This window comes from Eubalaena glacialis, chromosome 3, assembly GCF_028564815.1.
Source record: "Eubalaena glacialis isolate mEubGla1 chromosome 3, mEubGla1.1.hap2.+ XY, whole genome shotgun sequence".
NCBI classification, from domain to species: domain Eukaryota; kingdom Metazoa; phylum Chordata; class Mammalia; order Artiodactyla; family Balaenidae; genus Eubalaena; species Eubalaena glacialis.
Window position 1 is genome coordinate 130,482,911 of NC_083718.1, and position 24,292 is coordinate 130,507,202.

Consider the following 24,292-nt stretch of genomic DNA (forward strand, 5'->3'; position numbering starts at 1 on the left):
TATTGTTTGACTACCTGGATAACCTTTTGGGGAGAAAAATAAAAACTGAATTCCTACTTCATTCCTTGTACTAAAAGACATTCCTGATAGAATCTACATATAGGGGGGAAAACAAAATTAAAAGTACTTGAGGTAAATATTTGTGATTTCCTTTTTACACAATCTTTAAAGGACCAAGTCTTTCTAAGCAGAGGCCACAAAGCAAAAAATTAAAAATCTAGTCACATAAATTTGAAAACATATATTAAAAAAATGTTTAAAGAGGAAACTAATAAAATAGGCTGCAACAGATATGACAAAGCTTAAAATCTCAATGTACAAGGGTATCTTCCAAGTCAGTAAGAAAAAAAAGTTAATACAAAAATAGGCAGCCTACAGGATAAGGAATTCAAAGAATCAACAGTATATCAATTAAAAAAACCTCAATCCCTTATACTTAACAAGATTTTATTATCTATATAATTGGGAAAGATAATAGATATTGCTATTTTATGCAAAGGAAAGCAGGTATCCATACTGTAAAAGGTAAATAAATCCACTTTTTGAAAGGCTTTTTGGAAATAATTATCAAAATATAAAATTCACATACCCTTTTGCCCAGCTACATATATACGCATAAATAATCATGGATGTTAAAAAGATAAGTCCATTACACCCCTCCTACCACAACAGCATTCACAAGTTAATGGCATTTCCAGGGTTCAACTATGTTGTAGCATGTATCAGTACTTCATTCCTTTTTATTGATGAATAAAATTCCATAGTATGGATATACCAAATTTTATTTATTCACTCATCAGCTGATATACATTTGTTTCTACTCTTTGATTATCATGAATGATAATGGTATGAACGTTCATGTACAAGTTTTTGTGTGTCTTGGGTATATACCTAAAGTGGAATCACTGGGTCCTATAGTAATTCTGTATTTTACTTCTTAAGGAACTGTCACACTGTTCCAAAGCAGCTGCACCATTTTATCTTCCCACCAATAATGTATGTGTGTTCCAATTTCTCCATATCCTTACCAATCCTTGATATGATCTTTTTTTATTATATTCATCTTACTGGATATGATGTGGTATATCACTGTGGTTTTGACTTGCTTTTCCCTAATGAATAATGATGGACATCTTTTCATGTGCTTCTTGGCCATTTGTGTACCTTCTCTGGAGAAATGTGAGTTCAAATCCTGAGCCTATGTTTTAACTGGCTTATTTATAATTATTGTGTTGTATCTCCGTTATATTTTAAACTTTCATTTATATTAGATACTGCTCCTATAAGATTTTACATCTCAGAAAGGAAAAGAGAGGTTAACATGCATGGAGTGCCTACCATGTGTCATAGTACTAGGCATATGTTATACATAGTGAGTGGTCATTATCCTGAGCTCTAGAATAAGCCCTGAATGATGCTTCAAAAGTTATTAAAATAATTTGAATTGGGGTCAGCCAAAAGCAAAATTGTAAAACAAACAAAGGTGGTACCTCTTTCTAATTATTCATTCATATTTTCAAGCTACCTTTCTCTCAGATATCTCCTTTAAATCTAATTTCTCCTAATACTTTTTAGGGTAGTGTTTCTTAAATTTGAATATGTATATCAATCACCCGGGAATCTTGTTAAAGTGCTGACTTTAGGTAGGTCTGAGATTCTATTTTTTAACTAGTTCCCTGATGATCCTACATTGCTGGTCAGTGGATCATATTTCAATTAGCAAGGTTTTAGGGTATGAACTGATTACTAAGATTTTAACTATAAGAGCTAACCTCAAGGATTAGGAAATTTTGCATTTCTACAGAGGTGCCCTAAAATTTATAACTGCTTCAAAATCTAAAGAGTGAGTCTATGGTAGGCAGGGGAATTGATCATCTTGAGCAGGGGCCTTATCTAGCATGTAAGAGGTGGTATGCCCATTCAGGAAGAGGCCCTACTTGGCCACTTTCTCTAATGGAGGTGTTGCTAGCCTGACAACTTGAACACATGCTTGTGACTACATAATGCAGGTTGAGAACCTGAAGGTTAAGTTGAAATTTTTCTTCCAGCATCAATTTATAATGAAAATAGAGGAGTAGTTGAAAAGAACTGCAGTCACACTACTGGTTGAACTGTATACATTTTGCTGTTTTGATAAATAAAGGCATTTATAATTATAACATGATTCTGATATAAACCAACCCTGTTGAAATAAATAAACCTTGAAAATGTTATGCTAAATAAAAGAAGTCAATCACAAAAGATCACATATTTTATGATTCCATTTATATGAAATGTCTAGAATAGCCAAAACTATAGAGATGGACAGTATGTTAGTGGTTGTCTAGGTCTGAGCAGTGAAGGGTAGATGGGACTGATGGCTATTGGATATTACGTTTCCTTTTAGGGTGACAAAAATGTTCTAAAATTATGGTGATGATTATACAATTCTGTGAATTTGCTAAAAAAACCCACTGAATTGTACATTTAAATGGGTGACCTACATGGCATATAAATTTTATCTCAACAAAGCTGTTTAAAAATGTAATGCAGAAATATCAGAGATAAGGAATAGAGCTTAGAAGAATGGGTTTCATATAAAGAGGCACCAGAATACCTTGATGTGCTTAGTCTTTGAGACAATTCAGAGCTGAGAATAGAGCACATTTCCCTGACATTTAAATGCTAAGTTTCCATCTACCACTTCCAAAGCTTAAATTCTGGTCAGGTGGGCTGAGAAGTTGCTGTTTGGATTAAAAGAAGGGCAGTGTAGCATTGTGAGAGCTGGCTCTGACACCACACAGCATGTAAACACCCACTCTACCAATTATTACCTCTGTCACCTTGGACAAGTTATGTAACTCCTCTCTGCCTCAGTTTTTTCGTCTGGAAAATGAGGATAAAATCTCGAATGAGGATGAAGTCAGTTTTCTGATTCCAGATGAAGTTCATAAGGGATTATTGCCTAGTCATAAACTGGAGGCATATCTGATACTTTTAAGCTATAAAACTCATGAGTACATTATCTCTTTAAAAAAGAGAGAGAGAGAGAGAGAGAAACCACATTTTATAATTCCAAGAATTCACTTGTTTGTGCCTTTGGAAAGAAAACTCAAGCCATTTTAAAAGAAATAACAGGGTCAGAAGCTTCTTGGTATACAAAACTCTCTCCTGAAACATTCAGATGATTTAGTTAAGAACGAACTGGAACAACATCAACAACATTTCCTTGAAATCAGATATAAATTCCGAAAGAACTGGGAAGCATTTGTGAAGCAGTGCTTGAGTAAGTGATTACAATCCAAAAATGGGATGAAGTGGGATAGAATAAATTCAACTACGAAAATAATACTATCACCTGCACAAAGTATATATGAAACTACGCCTTTCTGTGAAAAAGAAAACACTCCATAATCCCTATACATTATATATTGCATCATCCCAGACATGCTTTTCTCTTTGCTATTCAGTTGCCTAAAGCTACACGTAATTGATTTGTCTCCTGATAACTGCAGAAATGACTGCATGAAACACCAAAGTGTAACAGCTTTTAAAAGAGATATTCGACAAAGTATGAAGTGGGGTGTATACACTTGGGGTGTAGGTATGTGTGTGCATGTGAGGGTATGTGTGTGTATTGAATGCTCACATACATACACTATATCTCCATGGGTTCTTGTGCCCATTTACTAAGTGCCATATACAGTTATACTTGAATCAATTAATATTGCTTTAATTGTACATGTAGCAATATCTGGGCCTTAGATGGTAACATATTCAGTTTCTGTTTTGTTTTCTCAATACTTGTTTAGTGTCTTATGGCTGCAAGCCCTGTTTCAGCAATACATACAAGAGTCATAAGGGAGTAATTGTTTTTTTTATTTACAAAACTACAGATGTGAAGTCAGATAACCAGGTTTGAGTCCTATCCATCTCATTTATTTATTATCTGCATGGTCCTGTGGAAGTCATTTAACTTCTGCAATCCTCAGTTTCCTCACTGGTAAACTGAGTCTAACGGTAACTATCTCACAGGCAAACCAAATGACAAATGTATGTGAATGATAAAACACTATCACATGTTAGTTAATTGTTCTCATTTTCCATGCTTGAGAGAGTATATGACTCATGTGCCCTCTGGACTCAAAGGGGAGAAGAGGGTTTAATGCATGTTTATTGATTGCCGACAGAATCTCCGGCCTTGTATAAAGCAGCACATGCATATGTATTGATAGATGGATAAATTAGTCAGGGAGAAGTAGTGAGACTCAGGATAACCAATATTTGCCTGCTTTTCAGAGCACAGTAAATCTCAAACTGAGTCTCAAATTGCAGTCAGCATGTCTAGGAATTTGCAGCACGTGTTCTCCTCTATTATTGAAGAAGACAGCTGCCTAGTCAATGTAAATTTTATTGTAAAATTGTTTAATAGAATTTACAATTATGGGAGGACAAACACACTTGAGACACTAATGGAGGGTCTGAATTTGATATGTGTAGACAAAGAGGCCTGTCAGACTTAGCATCAGTTATTGTTTCACAGAAAAAGGTAGGCAATAAAGGAAAGTGACTACTAATGAAAGGAAACTCCCACTGATCTATTGCCACCATTCCTGCTAACCAAGAGTAAAAACTAGGAGTGGAATAAGCATCTAAATTTTTGGTATAGCAAATAAATACTATTATGTATATTTTACCCTATTGCACTCAACCTTTCTACACCATTTGATACCCAGGATCTTTATCTATTGAAACTCTCTATACCCTTAATTATTGTGAGACTACATTATCCTTGTTTCCCTCATACTACTCTGACCAATCCTTCTTTGTCTCCTCAATGGCTATTCAGTAATTCCTAAAGTCTCTGTGGATGTTCTCTTAGGCTTAGCCCTTGGCCAAATTTCAGCTACTGTTATGGCTGCAAATATCACATATAATTTCCAAAAACTTACATTAAGTCCCAACTTCTCCACTGAATACTAGTTGTATATTTTTAAATGATTAACAAGCATTTCCACTTGAAAATTTGTATGTGATCAGCAAATCAACATGTCTGGAGGTAACTGTTTTTTCCTCAGAATTGAATCCTTTACCTAGTCCTTTATCTTTGTCTATTTAATCATCATATCATCCCTCTGGAATCCACAATAAATACTGAGGTCAAAGAAATCCTCTTCAACACATTATTTATCATGTCTCCAATCATTCTCTTGCTCAAAAAGTCTCAATGGCTCCTCATTTCCTAGTGGAAAAAAACCCTATTGGCTGTAAGTGTCTTTAAGAGTGGGAACTTCTGTGTTCTATTCATCTGTTTATCTACCACACCATATAGCCTTGTGTATTGTACATCATAAACTATAATAGTTACTTACTGAATTGAGTTAAACTCCTTGGACTTCCATTTTCAGTTTCTTTAGTCTGGTCCATTCCTAACATCCTACAAGGACCCTTCACAATCTGTTTCATGCTATCATTCTATTCACTCTCCCTTAAATGTACTCGACTCATTTGTCCTTCTCAGTTTTAGACATGATTCCTCTTCTTTTCTCTGTCCAGTTCTTACCACTTTTCAAAGTTCAGCCCAATTTCACACCACGTCTCATAAATCCTTCCCTAAATCTTCTAGTCACCTTGATCTCAATTCCCAGTGAAATCCTAACACTTCTAAATTTGTGTTCTTTGCCATTCCTTGCTATGTAATGATCATATTTCTAATTATTCCTAATATCAAACCCACTCTGATCTTTGGCTCTTTCCTCTTCTATAGTTATGACTATATTGATATTTTACTTTTGAATTGCTTATATAAACTTTCTTGTGTATTTATTTTGTGTGTCCAGCTATACTATAAAGTCTTTAGGGGGAAAAACTATGCCTTATTTTCTTGTATCATTCCCATATTCTAGCACAATGTTATGGAAAAAGTAGAGGCTCAAAAATACTTGTTAAATGGATGAATGAGTGTGTGTGGGGGGGAAATGCGTTAAAAGTGGGTATTGCAATTAACAGCTGTGAAGGAAATAATTCAAATTTAAAAATTCTGTTATTTTGAATAGGATGCTTTCAGGTTTTTTGGATACCATTTTCCTATATGATCTGTAACTTAATTAGCCCATTAGATAAGAAGAGAATAAAGACTAACGTATATATACCTGCTTTATGCAGCATCCATGATTGACTATAAAAGTCATTAAATGTTATACCAGAGCTAATGAAGGAAGTTGGAGAACCCATGGAGAACTGTGAGACAAGAGTAGAGATCTATTTGGAATTATTTTGGTAAAATTTGCCCTAAGGCTGGTAGAATCAATATAATATCTCCTTCCATACTATGATAAAGCAAGAAAACAGTTATTTGAACAGGAGATGAAGAGACCAAGCTCTTAACCACTTTGTTTTTGACCCTGTTATAATTCTATCACTCAAAAATGTGATTAGCTCAGTACTAGACAAAAAGGATTTTGTTTTGAAAAACATATTCTGTAAAGATGTGGCACATATATACAACAGAATATTACTCAGCCATAAAGAAGCAAAATTGAGTTATTTGTAGTGAGGTGGATGGACCTAGAGACTGTCATACAAAGTGAAGTCAGTCAGAAAGAGAAGAACAAATACCATATGCTAACACATATATATGGGATCCAAAAAAAAAAAAAGGTTCTAAAGAACCTAGGGGCAGGACAGGAATAAAGACGCAGACATAAAGAATGGACTTGAGGACACAAGGAGGGGGAAGGGTAAGCTGGGACGAAGTGAGAGAGTGGCATGGACATATATACACTACCAAATGTAAAACAGATAGCTAGTGGGAAGCAGCCGCACAACACAGGAAGATCAGCTCAGTGCTTTGTGTCCACCTAGAGGGATGGGATAGGGAGGGTGGGAGGGAGACGCAAGAGGGAGGAGATATGGGGATACATGTATACATATAGCTGACTCACTTTGTTATACAGCAGAAACTAACGCACCATTGTAAAGCAATTATACTCCAATAAAGATGATAAAAAAAAATTTCTGTCATTTTCCTGGCATTAAGAGGTTGAATGTGTTTCACTGGGACTTAATGTCTACCTCATTAATTCTTCTACCCAGACTTCATATAATTACCTTCCATTTACTTTATCACTAACCTCGGTTTCTTTTTTGGAAACCATTTACTTTTAAGTGATTCTAATGGGATTTCCCCTCTCCTAATAAGTAATACAAATTCATTTACATTTATAATAAATATCATAAAAAAGATTTGTTTTCTGAGAAATAAGATAATTTATTTTCAGGGAAATATAGTAAGGAGTGGAAATGTCAACATGAAGGAAACTATTTTGCTCCCATTGAGATATGTTAATATTTATAGAATGAAGAGCCCTTCGAATTGGCACTGTTAAGAGAGATGACTCACACCTATTTTACAGGTTTTATGTATGATTTTATATGCAGCTCTATTTGTTCACAATTGTGCATGTGTGTGTAAGTGAGGAGAGTACACTTTAACTTGCAACATGACTAAAAGGGAGAAATAGATAACTACTTAATAATGAAGACATAAGACTGCTCATTTATTACACTGTTGAGCTTACATGTGATTACCACAATTAATAGAGTGTGAAAATCATGGAAGTTTGAGTAAAATGACCAAGATTCCAGACATGGCTTTTTTTTCTCAATGGCTTTGTAATCTGTAAAAACAATTACTGTACAAGAGCCTTGGTTTTATATCTATTAAATGGCAGTGACAATAAAAACTATTTCATGAGGATTTGTTCAGTAAATTAAATAAACAATGCAAATTAAAGTGCTCTGCATATATGAAATAAATATTTCAACAATTAAGTTTAAGATAAGAGCCAGAGTCCCTCCTCCGGCCTTTAAAACACTGCAATCTTGTTTGTAACCATCACCTGACCTTGTCTCCATCACTCTGCCTCCAGCCCATATACACTAGTGACTTTTGCTCACTCGTGCCCCTGCAATACACTTAGCTATTTTCTGCTCCAGGGCCTTTGCAGATACTACTATATATATTAATGATAGCGTCACTATATAGCTTATTTTATTTATTTATTTATTTATTTTTGGCTGTGTTGGGTCTTCGTTTCTGTGCAAGGGCTTTCTCTAGTTGTGGCAAGCGGGAGCCACTCTTCATCGCGGTGCGCGGGCCTCTCACTATCGCGGCCTCTCTTGTTGCGGAGCACAGGCTCCAGACGCGCAGGCTCAGTACTTGTGGCTCACGGGCCCAGTTGCTCCGCGGCATGTGGGATCTTCCCAGACCAGGGCTCGAACCCGTGTCCCCTGCATTGGCAGGCAGATTCTCAACCACTGAACCACCAGGGAAGCCCCAATAGCTTATTTTAAATGGTGCCCACTTCTTCACTCTGCTTTCATTTTACCTCATTTTATTATTTTTCTTGTACTCACTACTAACATTATATAATATTTTTTTCCTATTGTTTGTCTTGTTGTCTACAACTAAATTTCAAAATATTGCCTGTTTTACTTGCTACTGTCATCTCAGTAACTAGAACGGTATCTGGCACACAACAGATGCTTAATAAATCAAATAATGCACACGTGAATGAATTAATGAATAATTTTTCATTGAGTCCTTACCATGAATGAAGCAATCTGCAAAGTGCTTTAAACTGATTATCTAATTTAATCATTACAATAGGCTTATCACTATTTCTATTTTATAGATAAGGAAAACAGAGGTGTCTGAAGGTACAGTAACTTGCTTGAGGTAAATATAGCAAGTGGTGGAAACAGTTGCCTGACTCAAATACCTATGCTTTTAATCACTGCTATATAGCCTCTGTATATCCAGCCATCTTTATATTAATTGATGTTTGATTACACTGTTACAAAATAGACAGAATTTACTACCAAAAGAACATTTACATAGCTTAATTTGAACCCCAAAAGAAATGTGTGTGTGTTCATTAGTTAAAATTAAACCAACTCCTAGAATCTCAAAAGCCACCATTTGAAAACAAGAATCCAAAGAGGTAGGTTTGTTTTCACAGGTGGCCAAGATATGACTTACCTCCAGGTGACCAGCAATTGTAGCAATATGCAGGGCAGTGAGGCCGCCATACCCAACCTGCTGTATGTCAGCTCCACTGTGAAGCAGAGAAGTGATCAATTCTGCACTATCCTGCAAGGAAACACATCTTTAGTGTTACTTTTCTCCCAATAGCAGCTTTGAACACTGTGACACAGGATATATTGATTCCCTGACTGTCAGCCAATTTAGGCGCTCAAAGAAAACTTAAGTGTGATTTCTGGCACAAGACCACATGAGAAAGCAAAGAGCAGCTTTCAGATGGTTGAAATGTAGGAGCAGATGACAGGCTGTTCAATTATAATCAATCTTCTACCACTTGACCATGAAAGACAGAAAGGACATTTACCTATGGTGAGGCTCTTGCAAACTCAACTCAATGGTACATGTAGGTCACTCCAATAAATGTGCTTTCTCCAGCAACTGCACTATTGAACTGGCTGCAGTGGGCCACTTCATGGTAGTTCAGTACTTGATTCTTCTCTAACACATATGTGTCATGGGTCCTATACATAATTAATGACATAGTGTCATGGGCTCTATATGTAATTAATCAGTAGTGTCTTTCTTAACTTGACTCATTAAAATGTTTTCACTCAGTGAAAATGTTCGAAACATTGCTTGAGCATTTAAGTGAGAATACTTTATGCAATGACCAAAATAATTCTTACTTTCTTCACACTATTATTTGCATTGTATTTCTGTCTTTGGAGAGACATGGTGCTTTTTAATAATATTAATAGAAATTAACATTCATTGAATTTTTATTATGTAATTAACCTTTCATACGCATTAACTTATTTAAACCTGGCACATGGAGACTTCAAAAATAGTTGCTGATAAAAAACAAATTAAATATTTCTCTAAGTAATCCTATGAAAAATTACTACTATAAACCTCATTTTATAAGTCAGAACACTCAAAAGAGTAATGTGGAGGGTCACATATTCACAGAACTCCAGATCTGGAAGGGAATGCAAAGAAAGCTCTTCATGTTTAACTCTCTCCCTCAAAGTGAGAATTCAAACCACAACTTCTATAATACTTGGCCCATCAATATCTCAAACACACCCAGTGGCAAGAAAGTCAAGTCTTCATGGGATAGGCATTGTGTTTATGCATATACATAAAATTTCAAATACTGTCAGTTAAGAAAATCCTTCCATTAAAAAAAAAAGTTTGATTTCTTTATGCTGTCACCCATAAGTGAAGGTTGAGAAGTTATAAAAATTGAAAAAACTTTGGCAAAGAACTTCAAATAACAAAATTAATGTTATAGTTTCCAAATCTGCCACTCTATACCTGCTCTAGCAAGAAAGTTAAAGATTTCATCTTCCTTTACTATTCCATTGCCTCCTTTTGCTCAGTTTACAGACTTACGTTTTCTCCATTCTAAAAAAAAAAAAAAAAAACAGCAATTTTTCCACTGAGGTAAGCTAATTTTATCTATATCTTTTCTGTCTCCAAAAATTGACTGATTTAGGAGCTTAGCCCTAAGCTATTTTCTCATTCTAATTGCCACCTTTGGTAATTCTTATACAATCTGATAACTTCATTTTTGGTCCTGACTTCTCTGTTAAGTCTAAATTCCATATATCCTGCCTACCAATGGCATCTCAAATTAAAAATTCAAAAGTGCTCTTGTGAATACCATTCATAATTTCCCAAGTGTGACCTATCATCTCCTAGCATTCCTTATTCACATTAATGGCACTTTCTTATTCCAAATGACCTTGAGTCCCTTCAACTCAATCAGTTTCAGAATTCTGCTGGTTTTGACTCACTAGTACCTCTCACATTTCTTCTCCTTATTTCCAACATCACCCTCCATAGCCTCCTGACTGGTCTCCTTGACTAAGCCATTTTTCATTGCAGTCCATCATCTACACTATTAGCAGATAAATTTTCTTACACACAGTTTTGACCACATCATTCTCCTTTTCAATAAACCTTTCATACACTCAACAAATACTTCTTTAATATATAAATATGCTCACATCATATGTGTTGAAACACTGTTTGAACAGTGGGAACACTGAGGTGAGTGAGATAGTTAAATCCCTGCTTTCATGGAGCTTATATTTTTACTGTGTATATATGTGAGAGGAGACAGAGAAAATAAACAAATAAAAAAATATTATATACAGTGTCATAAAGTACCAATGGCTATAAGAGGAAAGAGGCAAATGATAAAATGGCTACTTTAAATTAAGTAGTCAGGGAAAGCTTCACTGAGGAGGTAAACTTTGAGATAAATGGTAAATTCCAAAAAGGGGAAATCTAAGTCACAATTTCGAGGATGGACATTAAATGACAGGGAGTAGCTAGTGCAACAGTCCTAAGATGGAAGTAAGCTTAGTGTGTTTAAGGCCAGTGTTGAGTATAAGGTTAAAAAATAAAAGAAGGAAAAAGTATTGTGCAAGATAAGGTCAAAGACATCTGATCTTGTAGGACTTTGCAGGCCACTGTATTGGGTATTCAGATTTTTTCCAAGAGCAATAAATAGCAGTAGAATGACATGCCACAGAGATAGGGAAGAACAGGAAAAGGTAGTTTCTGAGGCAGAAATAAAATGTTTTGTTTTTCACATGTTAAATTTGGTATACTTACAATGCAGGGTTAAGATTGTGGGGACTAGAATTAGCCTCCCTAGTTAGAATCCCAGCTCTGCTAACGACTATGTAATCTAAGGCAAGTTACATAACACATTTACACTGATTTCCTTGGTTGTAAAACAAGGGGACAATAACTGTATCCACCTGATTTGATACACATATAAACTGTATACCCACAATTGATGTGATAACGCATACACACTAAAGCACTTAAATGGTACCTGGCAAAACGATACTAAGTAAATTCATTACCATTAGACATGGAAGTCTCGGACTCAGTATAGCTTCCAAAAAAGATATTGATTTGACTTCATCATCTAGCTCCTCTTTCTCCTTTCGTTTTACTTCCTCCCCACACTTCACTTCTGCTTCACTAGTTACTCATGGAAATAATCAAAAGAATAAAAAAAGAATAAAAAAGCTCTGAACCAGTACTGGAAATTAGGAAACGTCTACTAGTTCTGCCTCCTCCAAAAAAAAACAATTCACAGAAATTCACTCCCACCTCACCAATAACCTTTAATTTTGAATGGTGAGGGCTAAAGACATGAATAGTCTCTAGATAAATGGGAAAGACATCACCTTAAAACATTTTTCCTTGCAGATGAACAGGCATTTAAATGCAGGGAGGTGAAGATGGTATTTTTAAGCATAAAATCATTTTTTTTAATAGAGGGAAATATGAGCAAATAAAAGTATTAGAAAAACACAATATTATAAGATAAATGACAAATTGGAGAAATATACACAACATATAAAATTGACAAGTGGTTTGTATATTTAATATATGAAGAACACATACAAATCATTAAAAAGATGGATATTCTTTAATTCAACAAATATTTATTAATGAACATCTACCTTATGACAAGTACCATACTAGGCTAAATTAAAATAAATTACATGAAAATCATGGAGCATATGAAATATTTATCTATCAGGCAGATTCTTGTAAACACACATTCATCTTTTCCTCAACTGTCTTTGTATTTTATTTAGCTGGAATCTGTGGATTTTAAGAGAAAGCATGTTATGATTCCTTCAGAATAGGCAAATAGTGTGGTCAAAAGTTAAAAGTAATAAATTACCCTTTCGTATCTTGGTTGGATTTCTCAAGCTGACCTCTGATTGATCTAAATATATCTTTTTATTAAGTACTATAAAAATAGAACTCTAATTTTACCAAGCTATGCTAAAATGTAACAAAACAATCACTGCTACTTATAAATCATTTACTATGGGTTAAGTACCAAGTAAAATCATCTCTTTGCAACTTCACAATTTACCTATGAGAAAAATATTATAAACCCTATTTTATAGTTGATGACAGTCAGGTTCAAGAATTTAAAGTACTTGCAGAACCTTAAGTAGTTTGTAAGTGTTGGAGCTAGATACAAACTCAGGTCTGTATGATTCCAAAGTCCATACTTCACTTTTGACTTTCCATAGTGCTTTCACTGGTCTTTCCTTGGTGCCAAGCTCAAGGAAACAGTTGAGAGGATACAATTTTATTGTATTTTGTTGTATTTAACTGATAAGTCCCAAATATTTCTCCCCTACTCTACAGAAATATTGTTTCCTGATGGAATAATTTTAAAATTCAGCCATCTGGTGCACATCTCCTGGAAAGGAAATTCATAGAAAATAAAAACATCAGGCAAATTTTAAATATTATAAAGCTGACCTCACTTATTGCTTGTACTCTGCAATATACAAGAAGTATCTGAGGGCAAGTTTTTTAAAAGAAAGACTCTTAAGACTTGCATTAGGAATATCATTCTGGGGAACTGACAGGTTTCCCCTTAGGTTTTTCCTTCTCTAGCCAAATTTACATTATTATTATTCAGTGGGCCACACAGAAGCATTCTAAACTGTGGGGGTAAATAAGCCTCTGTAATGTATTCACATGTACGATACTTATTATTTTTAAACAAAGGAAAATCCTTATGTGGAAAGGTGAAGCTTGGACAAAAAAATCAGTCCAACTATCTCCTTGAAAAATAGAATTGGGGGTACAATAGACCTCTGAAGATTTATGTAAATGGATGAAAATTTTTTGTAGTGGTAGCAACTCCAACTTTGTCCTACGCATAAAACTCTAAAAAAGAATCTACTCTCTTGCTTCTTGTTAACTCTGTAATTGTTAACTCTGTAATTGTTACTATAAATCCAGGAAAAGTAGCTATTAGTGTCAGAGAGCTCAGATTCTCTACTACCAAATCACATAAATTAAAAACACACACACACACACAAAGGTTTTTGCCAATTCTATTCCAGAATGAAAATTAAACTGGGACTATTTAATGTCTAAATTTTACTTTCTTCTGTTTATGGAAATATGTCCTCTGGAGTTTTAAAATATGGCAAACATTCATTTACAGTCTTATGATTTAGATGTGAAATCTATGTTCCTTCTCCTTGCATCTGGGTGGATTGTGACCAAAAGAGCATGGCAGGGCTGCCCTGGTGGCGCAGTGGTTAAGAATCCACCTGCCAATGCAGGGGGCACGGGTTCGAGCCCTGGTCTGGGAAGATCCCACATGCCGCAGAGCAACTAAGCCCATGTGCCACAACTACTGAGCCTGCGCTCTAGAGCGCATGAGTCACAGCTACTGAGCCCATGCGCCTAGAGCCCATGCTCCGCAACGAGAAGCCACCACAATGAGTAGCCTGCGCACCGCAGCGAAGAGAAGCCCCACTCGCCGCAACTAGAGAAAGCCTGCGTGCAGCAACGAAGACCCAACGCAGCCAATAAATAAATAAATAAATAAAATCTATTAAAAAAAAAAAAAAAAGACTATGGCAGAAGTGAGCTATGTTTCTTCCAAAGCTAGGCCATAGAAAGTCACATAGCTTCCTCCTTGTTTTCTGGAAAACTTGCCCTTGAAGCTCTGAGCTACCATGTAAGAAGTTTGACTAACTTGAGGAAGCCATGCTGTAAGGAAGCTTAGGCCATATGGAGAAGGTACATAGCACATAAAGATTCTCCAATCAAATGACCCACCTAAGACCAGCCTTATAGTCATCCCAGCCCAAGCACCAGACATGTGAAGCCTCCAGAGGATTCTAATTCCCCAGCTGATGGAGTAACTCCCAGTCATTCATGTCTTCTCAGCTAAGGCCCTAAATACAGTAGAGCAGAATCAAGCCATCCCCACTATGTCTTTTCTGAATTTCTGAAATGAGAATCCATGAGAATAATAAAATGATTGTTGTATTATAGGACTAAGTTTGGGATAGTTGGTTTTGCCTCAACAGATAACCAAAATATCTCATAGAAGAAAATATAGAAAATAAAGGAATAAATAACAATTTAATAACCTGTAGTCCTACCATCAATCACTACTATCATTTATGTGTGTGTTTATTTTCTTTCATTCTTTTTCCTAGGTATGTACCTTCATAAAACTACATAGCGCACAGATTAGCACAGCAAAGCAAACCTGTATTTGCATACTGATGGCCACTTCCTATATTTGGAACTCATTTCTTAACCTCTTGAGCTGTGGGTTATTTTATTTTCTGTAAAATGAAGTTCATAATAGTATAAATGTCATAGAGTGGTGAGGATTAAATCAAATAATGTAATGCATTTATCACAATGTTTGAAACATAATTTTTATCATCAATTATTAGGTACACAATTGAGCTCATACTACACATAGAGGTAGGTAATCTCCCTTTTTCATTTACTATAAAATCATGGAATTTCCCCATGTCTGGAAGATGTAGAGATGTGCCACTCAGATCTCCCTTCAAGAAAGTGTGCCAGGAGGATGGTTAGCTGGCAGCTTCCCTCAGCTAGCTCATTCAGGATTCACTGCAGCATTAGAGCTGAGATTACAATTTTTTCAGTGTGGCCCCCAGTCAGTGACTGAGAAAGGTGGTGGTAAAAAGACCTAGCCATTTCCACTCAATGTGACACCCCTCTAAAAGGCAATGTGTGCTCTGGAGCTCCCATTGGGCTGGCAGAGATTTTAGCAAGTCTGCACTGTGGTCTGACAGCTCCTGCTGACCAATCTTTCTTCCTTCCTTCCTTTTCCTTTCACAGGTGTCACTTCCACATAAATCTCTTGCACTCCCAAATCCCTTTCAGAGTTTGCTATTCAAGAACTAAACTGGCATACCATATCATAAAATGTTTTCTTTTAATGTGCATTTAAATCAAAACTGACCTGGAATTTAAACTTAGGTCTTCTGACTGAATCCTATGCTTTTCTCAATGATATGTTACCTTCCACCCCCAACCACCCTTCTACTCCAAAATGTTTGCCTTTCAGGTGCAAGCCCTGACCATGTGCTCTTCACAGAAAAGGGGTCTAATACCTGCTGGATCTAATCCATCTTCCATAACTGCAATGAGGACAAAATGGAATAACGTATGTGGAAATGTTAGTAAACCCCATATCCTTACAAGTATAAGTTTATACATTTATATTAAATGTATTGTCCCCAAGACTGACCTAATTCCATGAGACTATTCACCTTATGTCCCAGTCCACTCTGTCTCTAAGATGTTTAGTCATGCAATATGGGAGACCTTCAAGATGGCGGAGGAGTAAAATGTGGAGATCACCTTCCTCCCCACAAATACATCAGAAATACATCTACATGTGGAACAACTCCTACAGAACACTGACTGAACACTGGCAGAAGACCTCAGACTTCCCCAAAGGCAAGAAACTCCCCATGTACCCGGGTAGGGCAAAAGAAAAAAGAAAAAACAGAGACAAAAGGATAGGGATGGGACCTGAACCAGTGGGAGGGAGCCGTGAAGGAGGAAAAGCTTCCACACAATAGGAAGGCCCTTCACGGGCGGAGACGGGGGTGGCGGGGGGGAAACTTCGGAGCCACGGAGGAGAGCGCAGCCACAGGGGTGCGGAGGGCAAAGCGGAGAGATTCCTGCACAGAGGATCTGTGCCTACCAGCACTCACCAGCCCGAGAGGCTTGTCTGCTCACCTGCTGGGGTGGGCGGGGGCTGGGAGCTGAGGCTCGGGCTTCAGAGGTCAGATCCCAGGGAGAGGACTGGGGTTGGCTGCGTGAACACAGCCTGAAGGGGCTACTGCATCACAGCTAGCTGGTAGTGTGGCCGGGAAAAAGTCTGGAACTGCCGAATAAGCAATAGACTTTTTCTTGCCTCTTTGTTTCGGGGTGTGCGAGGAGAGGGGATTAAGAGCGCCGCTTAACGGAGCTCTAGAGACGGGCGGAAGCATCGGCTATCAGTGCGGACCCCAGAGACGGGCATGAGACGCTTAGGCTGCTGCTGCAGCCACCAAGATGCCTGTGTGCAAGCACAGGTCACTATCCACACCTCCCCTCCTGGGAGCCTGTGCAGCCCACCACTGCCAGGGTCCCGTGATCCAGGGACAACTTCCCCGGGAGAATGCATGGTGCACCTCAGGCTGGTGCAACGTCACGCCAGCCTCTGCCACCACAGGCTCACCCCGCACTCTGTACCCCTCCCTCCCCCTGGCCTGAGTGACCCAGAGCCCGCTAATCAGCTGCTCCTTTAACCCCATCCTGTCTGAGCGGGAACAGATGCCCTCAGGCCACCTACACACAGAGGTGGGTCCAAATCCAAGGCTGAACCCCAGGAACTGTGTGAACAAAGAAGAGAAAGGGAAATTTCTCCCAGCAGCCTCAGGAGCAGCGGATTAAATCTCCACAATCAACTTGATGTACCCTGTATCTGTGGAATACCTGAACAGACAACGAATCATCCTAAAATTGAGGCCATGGACTTTGTGTGACTTTGTCTGTATAGCTTTGCTTTTACCATTTGTCCTAGAGTTCTGTCTGTCCGTGTTTTTTTGTTTGTTTTTTTTTAAGTATAGTTTTGTAGCGCTTGTTATCATTGGTGGATTTGTTTTTTGGTTTGGTTGCTCCCTTCTTTCTTTCTTTTTTTTTTTAATTACTTTTCAATTTTTTTTTACTTTTAATAATATTTTAATTTTTTACTTTAATAACTTTATTTTATATTATTTTTTTCTTTCTTCCTTTCTTTTTTTCTCCCTTTTCTTCTGAGCCGTGTGGCTGACAGGGTCTTGGTGCTCCTGCCGGCTGTCAGACCTATGTTTCTGAGGTGGAAGAGCCAAGTTCAGTACATTTGTCCACCAGAGACCTCCCAGGTCCACATAATATCAAACGGTGAAAGTTCTCCCAGAGATCTCCATCTCAACGCTAAGACCCAGCTCCACTCAACGACCAGCAAGCTACAGTGCTAGAACCCCTATGCCAAACAACTAGCAACACAGGAATACCACCACACCCATTAGCAGAGAGGCTGCTTAAAATCATAATAAGGTCACAGACACTCCAAAACATACCACTGGATGCGGTCCTGCCCACCAGAAAGACAAGATCCAGCCTCATCCACCAGAACACAGGCACCAGTCCCCTCCACCAGGAAGCCTACACAACCCACTGAACCAACCTTAGTGACTGGGGACAGACATCAAAAACAACGGGAACTACAAACCTGCAGCATGGGAAAAGGAGACCACAAACACAGTAAGTTAAGCAAAATGAGAAGACAGAGAAACACACAGCAGATGACGAAGCATGGCAAAAACCCACCAGACAAAACAAATGAAGAGGAAATAGGCAATCTACCTGAAAAAGAATTCAGAGTAATGACAGTAAAGATGATCCAAAATCTGGAAATAGAAGGGGGAAAATACAAGAAACGTTTAACAAGGACTTAGAAGAACTAAAGAGCAAACAAACAATGATGAACAACACAATAAATGAAATTAAAAGTTCTCTAGAAGGAATCAGTAGCAGAATAACTGAGGCAGAAGAACGGATAAGTGACCTGGAAGATAAAATAGTGGAAATAACTACTGCAGAGCAGAATAAAGAAAAAAGAAGGAAAAGAATTGAGGACAGTCTCAGAGACCTCTGGGACAACAATAAATGCACCAACATCTGAATTATAGGGCTCCCAGAAGCAGAAGAGAAAAAGAAAGGGACTGAGAAAATATTTGAAGAGATTATACTTGAAAACTTCCCTAATATTGGAAAAAATAGTCAATCAAGTCCAGGAAGCCCACAGAGTCCCATACAGGATAAACCCAAGAAGAAACATGCCAAGACACATATTAATCAAGCTATCAAAAAGTAAATACAAAGAAAAAATATTAAAAGCAGCAAAGGAAAAACAACAAATAACATACAAGGGAATCTCCATAAGGTTAACAGCTGATTTTTCAGCAGAAACTCTGCAAGCCAGAAGGGAGTGGCAGGACATATTTAAAGTGATGAAAGGGAAAAACCTACAACCAAGATTACTCTACCCAGCAAGGATCTCATTCAGATTTGAAGGAGAAATCAAAACCTTTACAGACAAGCAAAAGCTAAGAGAATTCAGCACCACCAAACCAGCTTTACAACAAATGCTAAAGGAACTTCTCTAGGCAGGAAACACAAGAGAAGGAAAAGACCTACAATAACAAACCCAAAACAATTTAGAAAATGGTAATATGAACATACATATTGATAACTACCATAAATGTAAATGGATTAAATGCTCCAGCCAAAAGACATAGACTGGCTGAATGGATACAAAAACAAGACCCATATATATGCTGTTTAGAAGAGACCCACTTCAGACCTGGGACACATACGACTGAAAGTGAGGGGATGGAAAAAGGTATTCGATGCAAATGGAAATCAAAAGAAAGCTGGAGTAGCAGTTCTCATATCAGACAAAATAGACTTTAAAGACTATTACAAACGACAAAGAAGGACACTATGCAATGATCAAAGGATCAATCCAAGAAGAAGATATAACAATTGTAAATATTTACGCACCCAACATAGGAGCACCTCAATACATAAGGCAAATGTTAACAGCCATAAAAGGGGAAATCAACAGTAACATAATCATAATAGGGGACTTTAACACCCCACTTTCACCAATGGATAGATCATCCAAAATGAAAATAATTAAGGAAACACAAGCTTTAAATGATACATTAAACAAGATGGACTTAATTGACATTTATAGCAGATTCCATCCAAAAACAACAGAACACACTTTCTTCTCAAGTGCTCATGGAACATTCTCCAGGATAGATCATATCTTGGGTCACAAATCAAGCCTTGGTAAATTTAAGAAAATTGAAATCGTATCAAGTATCTTTTCCAACCACAATGCTATGAGACTAGATATCAATTATAGGAAAAAATCTGTAAAAAATACAAACACATGGAGGCTAAACAATACACTACTAAATAACCAAGAGATCACTGAAGAAATCAAAGAGGAAATTAAAAAAAACATAGAAACAACTGACAGTGAAAACACGATGACCCAAAACCTATGGGATGCAGAAAAGCAGTTCTAAGAGGGAAGTTTATAGCAATACAATCCTACCTCAAGAAGCAAGATGCATTTCAAATAAACAACCTAATCTTACACCTAAAGAAATTAGAGAAAGAAAAACAAAACAACCCCAAAGTTAGCAGAAGGAAAGAAGTCATAAAGATCAGATCAGAAATAAATGAAAAAGAAATGAAGAAAACAAGAGCAAAGATCAATAAAACTAAGCACTGGTTCTTTGAGAAGATAAACAAAGTTGATAAACCATTAGCCAGACTCATCAAGAAAAAAAGGGAGAAGGCTCAAATCAATAGAATTAGAAATGAAAAAGGAGAAGTAACAACTGACACTGTAGAAATACAAAGGATCATGAGAGATTACTACAAATAACTATATGTCAATAAAATGGACAACCTGGAAGAAATGGACAAATTCTTTAAAAAGCACAATGTTCCAAGACTGAACCAGGAAGAAATAGAAAATATAAACAGACCAATCACAAGCACTGAAATTGAGACTGTGATTAAAAATCTTCCAACAAACAAAAGCCCAGGACCAGATGGCTTCACAGGCGAATTCTATCAAACATTTAGAGAAGAGCTAACACCTATCCTTCTCAAACTCTTCCAAAATATAGCAGAGGGAGGAACACTCCCAAACTCATTCTATGAGGCCACCATCACCCTGATACTAAAACAAGACAAAGATGCTACAAAGATAGAATACTACAGGCCAGTATCACTGATGAACACAGATGCAAAAATCCTCAACAAAATACTAGCAAACAGAATCCAACAGCACATTAAAAGGATCATACACCATAATCAAGTGGGGTTTATCCCAGGAATGCAAGGATTCTTCAATATATGCAAACCAATCAATGTGATACACCATATTAACAAATTGAAGGATAAAAACCATAAGATAATATCAGTAGATGCAGAAAAAGCTTTCAACAAAATTCAACACCCATTTATGATAAAAACCTTCTAGAAAGTAGGCATAGAGGGAACTTACCTCAACATAATAAAGGTCATATATGACAAACCCACAGCCAACATCGTTCTCAATTGTGAAAAACTGAAACCATTTCCTCTAAGATCAGGAACAAGACAAGGTTGTCCACTCTCACCACTATTATTCAACATAGTTTTGGAAGTGTTAGCCACAGCAATCAGAGAAGAAAAAGAAATAAACGGAATCCAAATCAGAAAAGAAGAAGTAAAACTGTCACTGTTTGCAGATGACATGATACTATACATAGAGAATCCTAAGGATGCTACCAGAAAACTACTAGAGCTAATCAATGAATTTTGTAAAGTAGCAGAATACAAAATTAATGCACAGAAATCTCTTGCATTCCTATACACGAATGATGAAAAATCTGAAAGAGAAATTAAGGAAACACTCCCATTTACCATTGCAACAAAAAGAATAAAATACCTAGGAATAAACCTACCTAGGGAGACACAAGACCTGTTTCCAGAAAACTATAAGACTCTGATGAAAGAAATTAAAGATGATACAAACAGATGGAGAGATATACCATGTTCTTGGATTGGAAGAATCAACATTGTGAAAATGACTCTACTACCCAAATCAATCTACAGATTCATTGCAATCCCTATCAAACTACCACTGGCATTTTTCACAGAAGTAGAACAAAAAATGTCACAATTTGTACAGAAACACAAAAGACCCCGAATAGCCAAAGCAATCTTGAGAAAGAAAAATGGAGCTGGAGGAATCAGGCTCCCTAACTTCAGACTATACTACAAAGCTACAGTAATCAAGACAGTATGGTACTGACACAGAAACAGAAATATAGATCAACGGAATAGGATAGAAAGCCCAGAGATAAACCCACGCACATATGGTAACCTTATCTTTGATAAACCAGGCAAGAATATACAATGGAGAAAAGACAGCCTCTTCAATAAGTGGTGTTGGGAAAACTGGACAGCTACATGTAAAAGAATGAAATTAGAACACTCCCTAACACCATACACAAAAATAAACTCAAAATGGATTAAAGACCTAAATGTAAGGCCAGACACTATAAAACCCTTAAAGGAAATCATAGGCAGAACACTCCATGACATAAATCACAGCAAGATCCTTTTTGACCCACCTCCTAGAGAAATGGAAATAAAAACAAAACGAAAAAAAAAAATGGGACCTGATGAAACTTAAAAGCTTTTGCACAGCAAAGGAAACCATAAACAAAATGAAAAGACAACCCTCAGAATGGGAGAAAATATTTTTAAATGAAGCAACTGACAAAGGATTAATCTCCAAAATTTACAAGCGGCTCATGCAGCTCAATATCAAGAAAACAAACAACCCAATCCAAAAATGGGCAGAAGACCTAAATAGACATTTCTCCAAAGAAGACATACAGATTGCCAACAAACACATGAAAGGATGCTCAACATCACTAATCATTAGAGAAATGCAAATCAAAACTACAATGAGGTATCACCTCACACCAGTCAGAATGGCCATCATCAAAATATCTAGAAACAATAAATGCTGGAGAGGGTGTGGAGAAAAGGGAACCCTCTTGCACTGTTGGTGGGAATGTAAATTGATACCGCCACTATGGAGAACATTATGGAGGTTCCGTAAAAAACTAAAAATAGAACTACCATATGACCCAGGAATCCCACTACTGGGGAATGCTGAGAAAACCATAATTCAAAAAGACACATGCACCCCAATGTTAATTGCAGCACAATCTACAATAGCCAGGACATGGAAGCAACCTAAGTGTCCATCGACAGATGAATGGATAAAGAAGATGTGGCACATATATACAACGGAATATTACTCAGCCATAAAAAGAAACGAAACTGAGTTATTTGTGGTGTGGTGGATGGACCTAGAGTCTGCCATTCAGAGTGAAGCAAATAAGAAAGAGAAAAACAAATACCGTATGCTAACACCTATATATGGAATCTAAAAAGAAAAAAAAAATGGTTCTGAAGAACCTAGGGGCAGGACAGGAGTAAAGCCGCAGGTGTAGAGAATGGACTTGAGGACACACAAGGGGAAATGGTAAGCTGGGATGAAGTGAGAGACTGGCATGGACATATATACACTACCAAATGTAAAACAGATAGCTAGTGTGAAGCAGCCACATAGCACAGGGAGATCAGCTCAGTGCTTTGTGATATCTTAGAGGAGTGGGATAGGGAGGGTGGGAGGGAGACGCAAGAGGGAGGAGATATGGGGATATATGTATATGTATAGCTGTTTCACTTTGTTATAAAGCAGAAACTAACACACCTTTGTAAAGCAATTATACTCCAATAAAGATGTTAAAAAAATAAAAAAAAATTAAAAATCATGCAATATGTCAATTTCTTTCTTTTTTTTTTTTTTTTTGGTAACAGCTTTAATGAGATATAATACACAGACACAATTACCCCCTTTAAAATGTACGATTCAATGGTTTTTTAGTATATTCACAGAGTTATGCAGTCATCACAATAATGAACTTTAGGACATTTTCATCAACCCCGAAAGGAACGGTGTACCTTTAGCTACTGCGTCTCAATCCTCCTCAGCTGTAGGCAACGACTAATCTACTTTCTTTTTCTACAGATTTACCTATACTGGACGTTTCCCAGTATATCTGGGATTGGACGTATTTCTGAATTGGACTAAATTGTTTTTTGTAATATCCTATCCAACTCTGATATTTTAATGCTCCCTGAAGTGTCCCATCAAGCTGCAAGGCAGAACCAAACTTGCTTTGGAAAGAAGACTGAGTTTCTGAGTGTGAAAATAGAAACATATAAATAAATATTTTAATAATGTGCCTACCTAAGCAGTTTTTTCTTCATAAACCTAATTAACCCAACATAGCAATTGTTATAGCCTGTTTGTGTTTGTAAAGAAAAAAGTAATATAAGCAGTTTTTTAGTCTTCAAGAACATTAAGGTTTCTTCTAGGACAAAGAACTATGCAGGGCTTCAGTATGAAATATATTTAGTTCCAGGTATAAAAATTTAATGGACTAAAGTTGCTTCATGTGTCATAGACATTGCCAATGAAAGGATCCATTAATCAGTGTAAAAATAACTGCTCACACCTACATGCCTCTTGTTGAAATAATTCTGAATTTATCTTCACAAAAGATATCAATGATTAAAAACTTCAGTGTGGTGGAAATACTTGACTTTGCTTGAAATTTTGAAAAAAAGAAAGAAAAAAGAGAAGGAACATACTCTTAAATTGAGTACATGTACTCTTACTAGGGTAATATCTCCAAATTTGCTTTTGCCCTATTTTTTTCTCATCACCTCTGC

The 24,292-nt window shown here is 36.9% G+C and overlaps 1 protein-coding gene across 1 annotated transcript in view; it reads right to left on the bottom strand.

Annotated features, from left to right (window-relative positions):
* TNNI3K (TNNI3 interacting kinase) overlaps nucleotides 1–24,292 on the bottom strand; it is a 286,650-nt gene that overhangs the window by 241,212 nt on the left and 21,146 nt on the right. Inside the window, exon 5 of the mRNA XM_061186445.1 lies at nucleotides 9,023–9,133. Coding sequence (XP_061042428.1) covers nucleotides 9,023–9,133 — 111 coding nt within the window. The remainder of the gene's footprint in view (nucleotides 1–9,022; nucleotides 9,134–24,292) is intronic.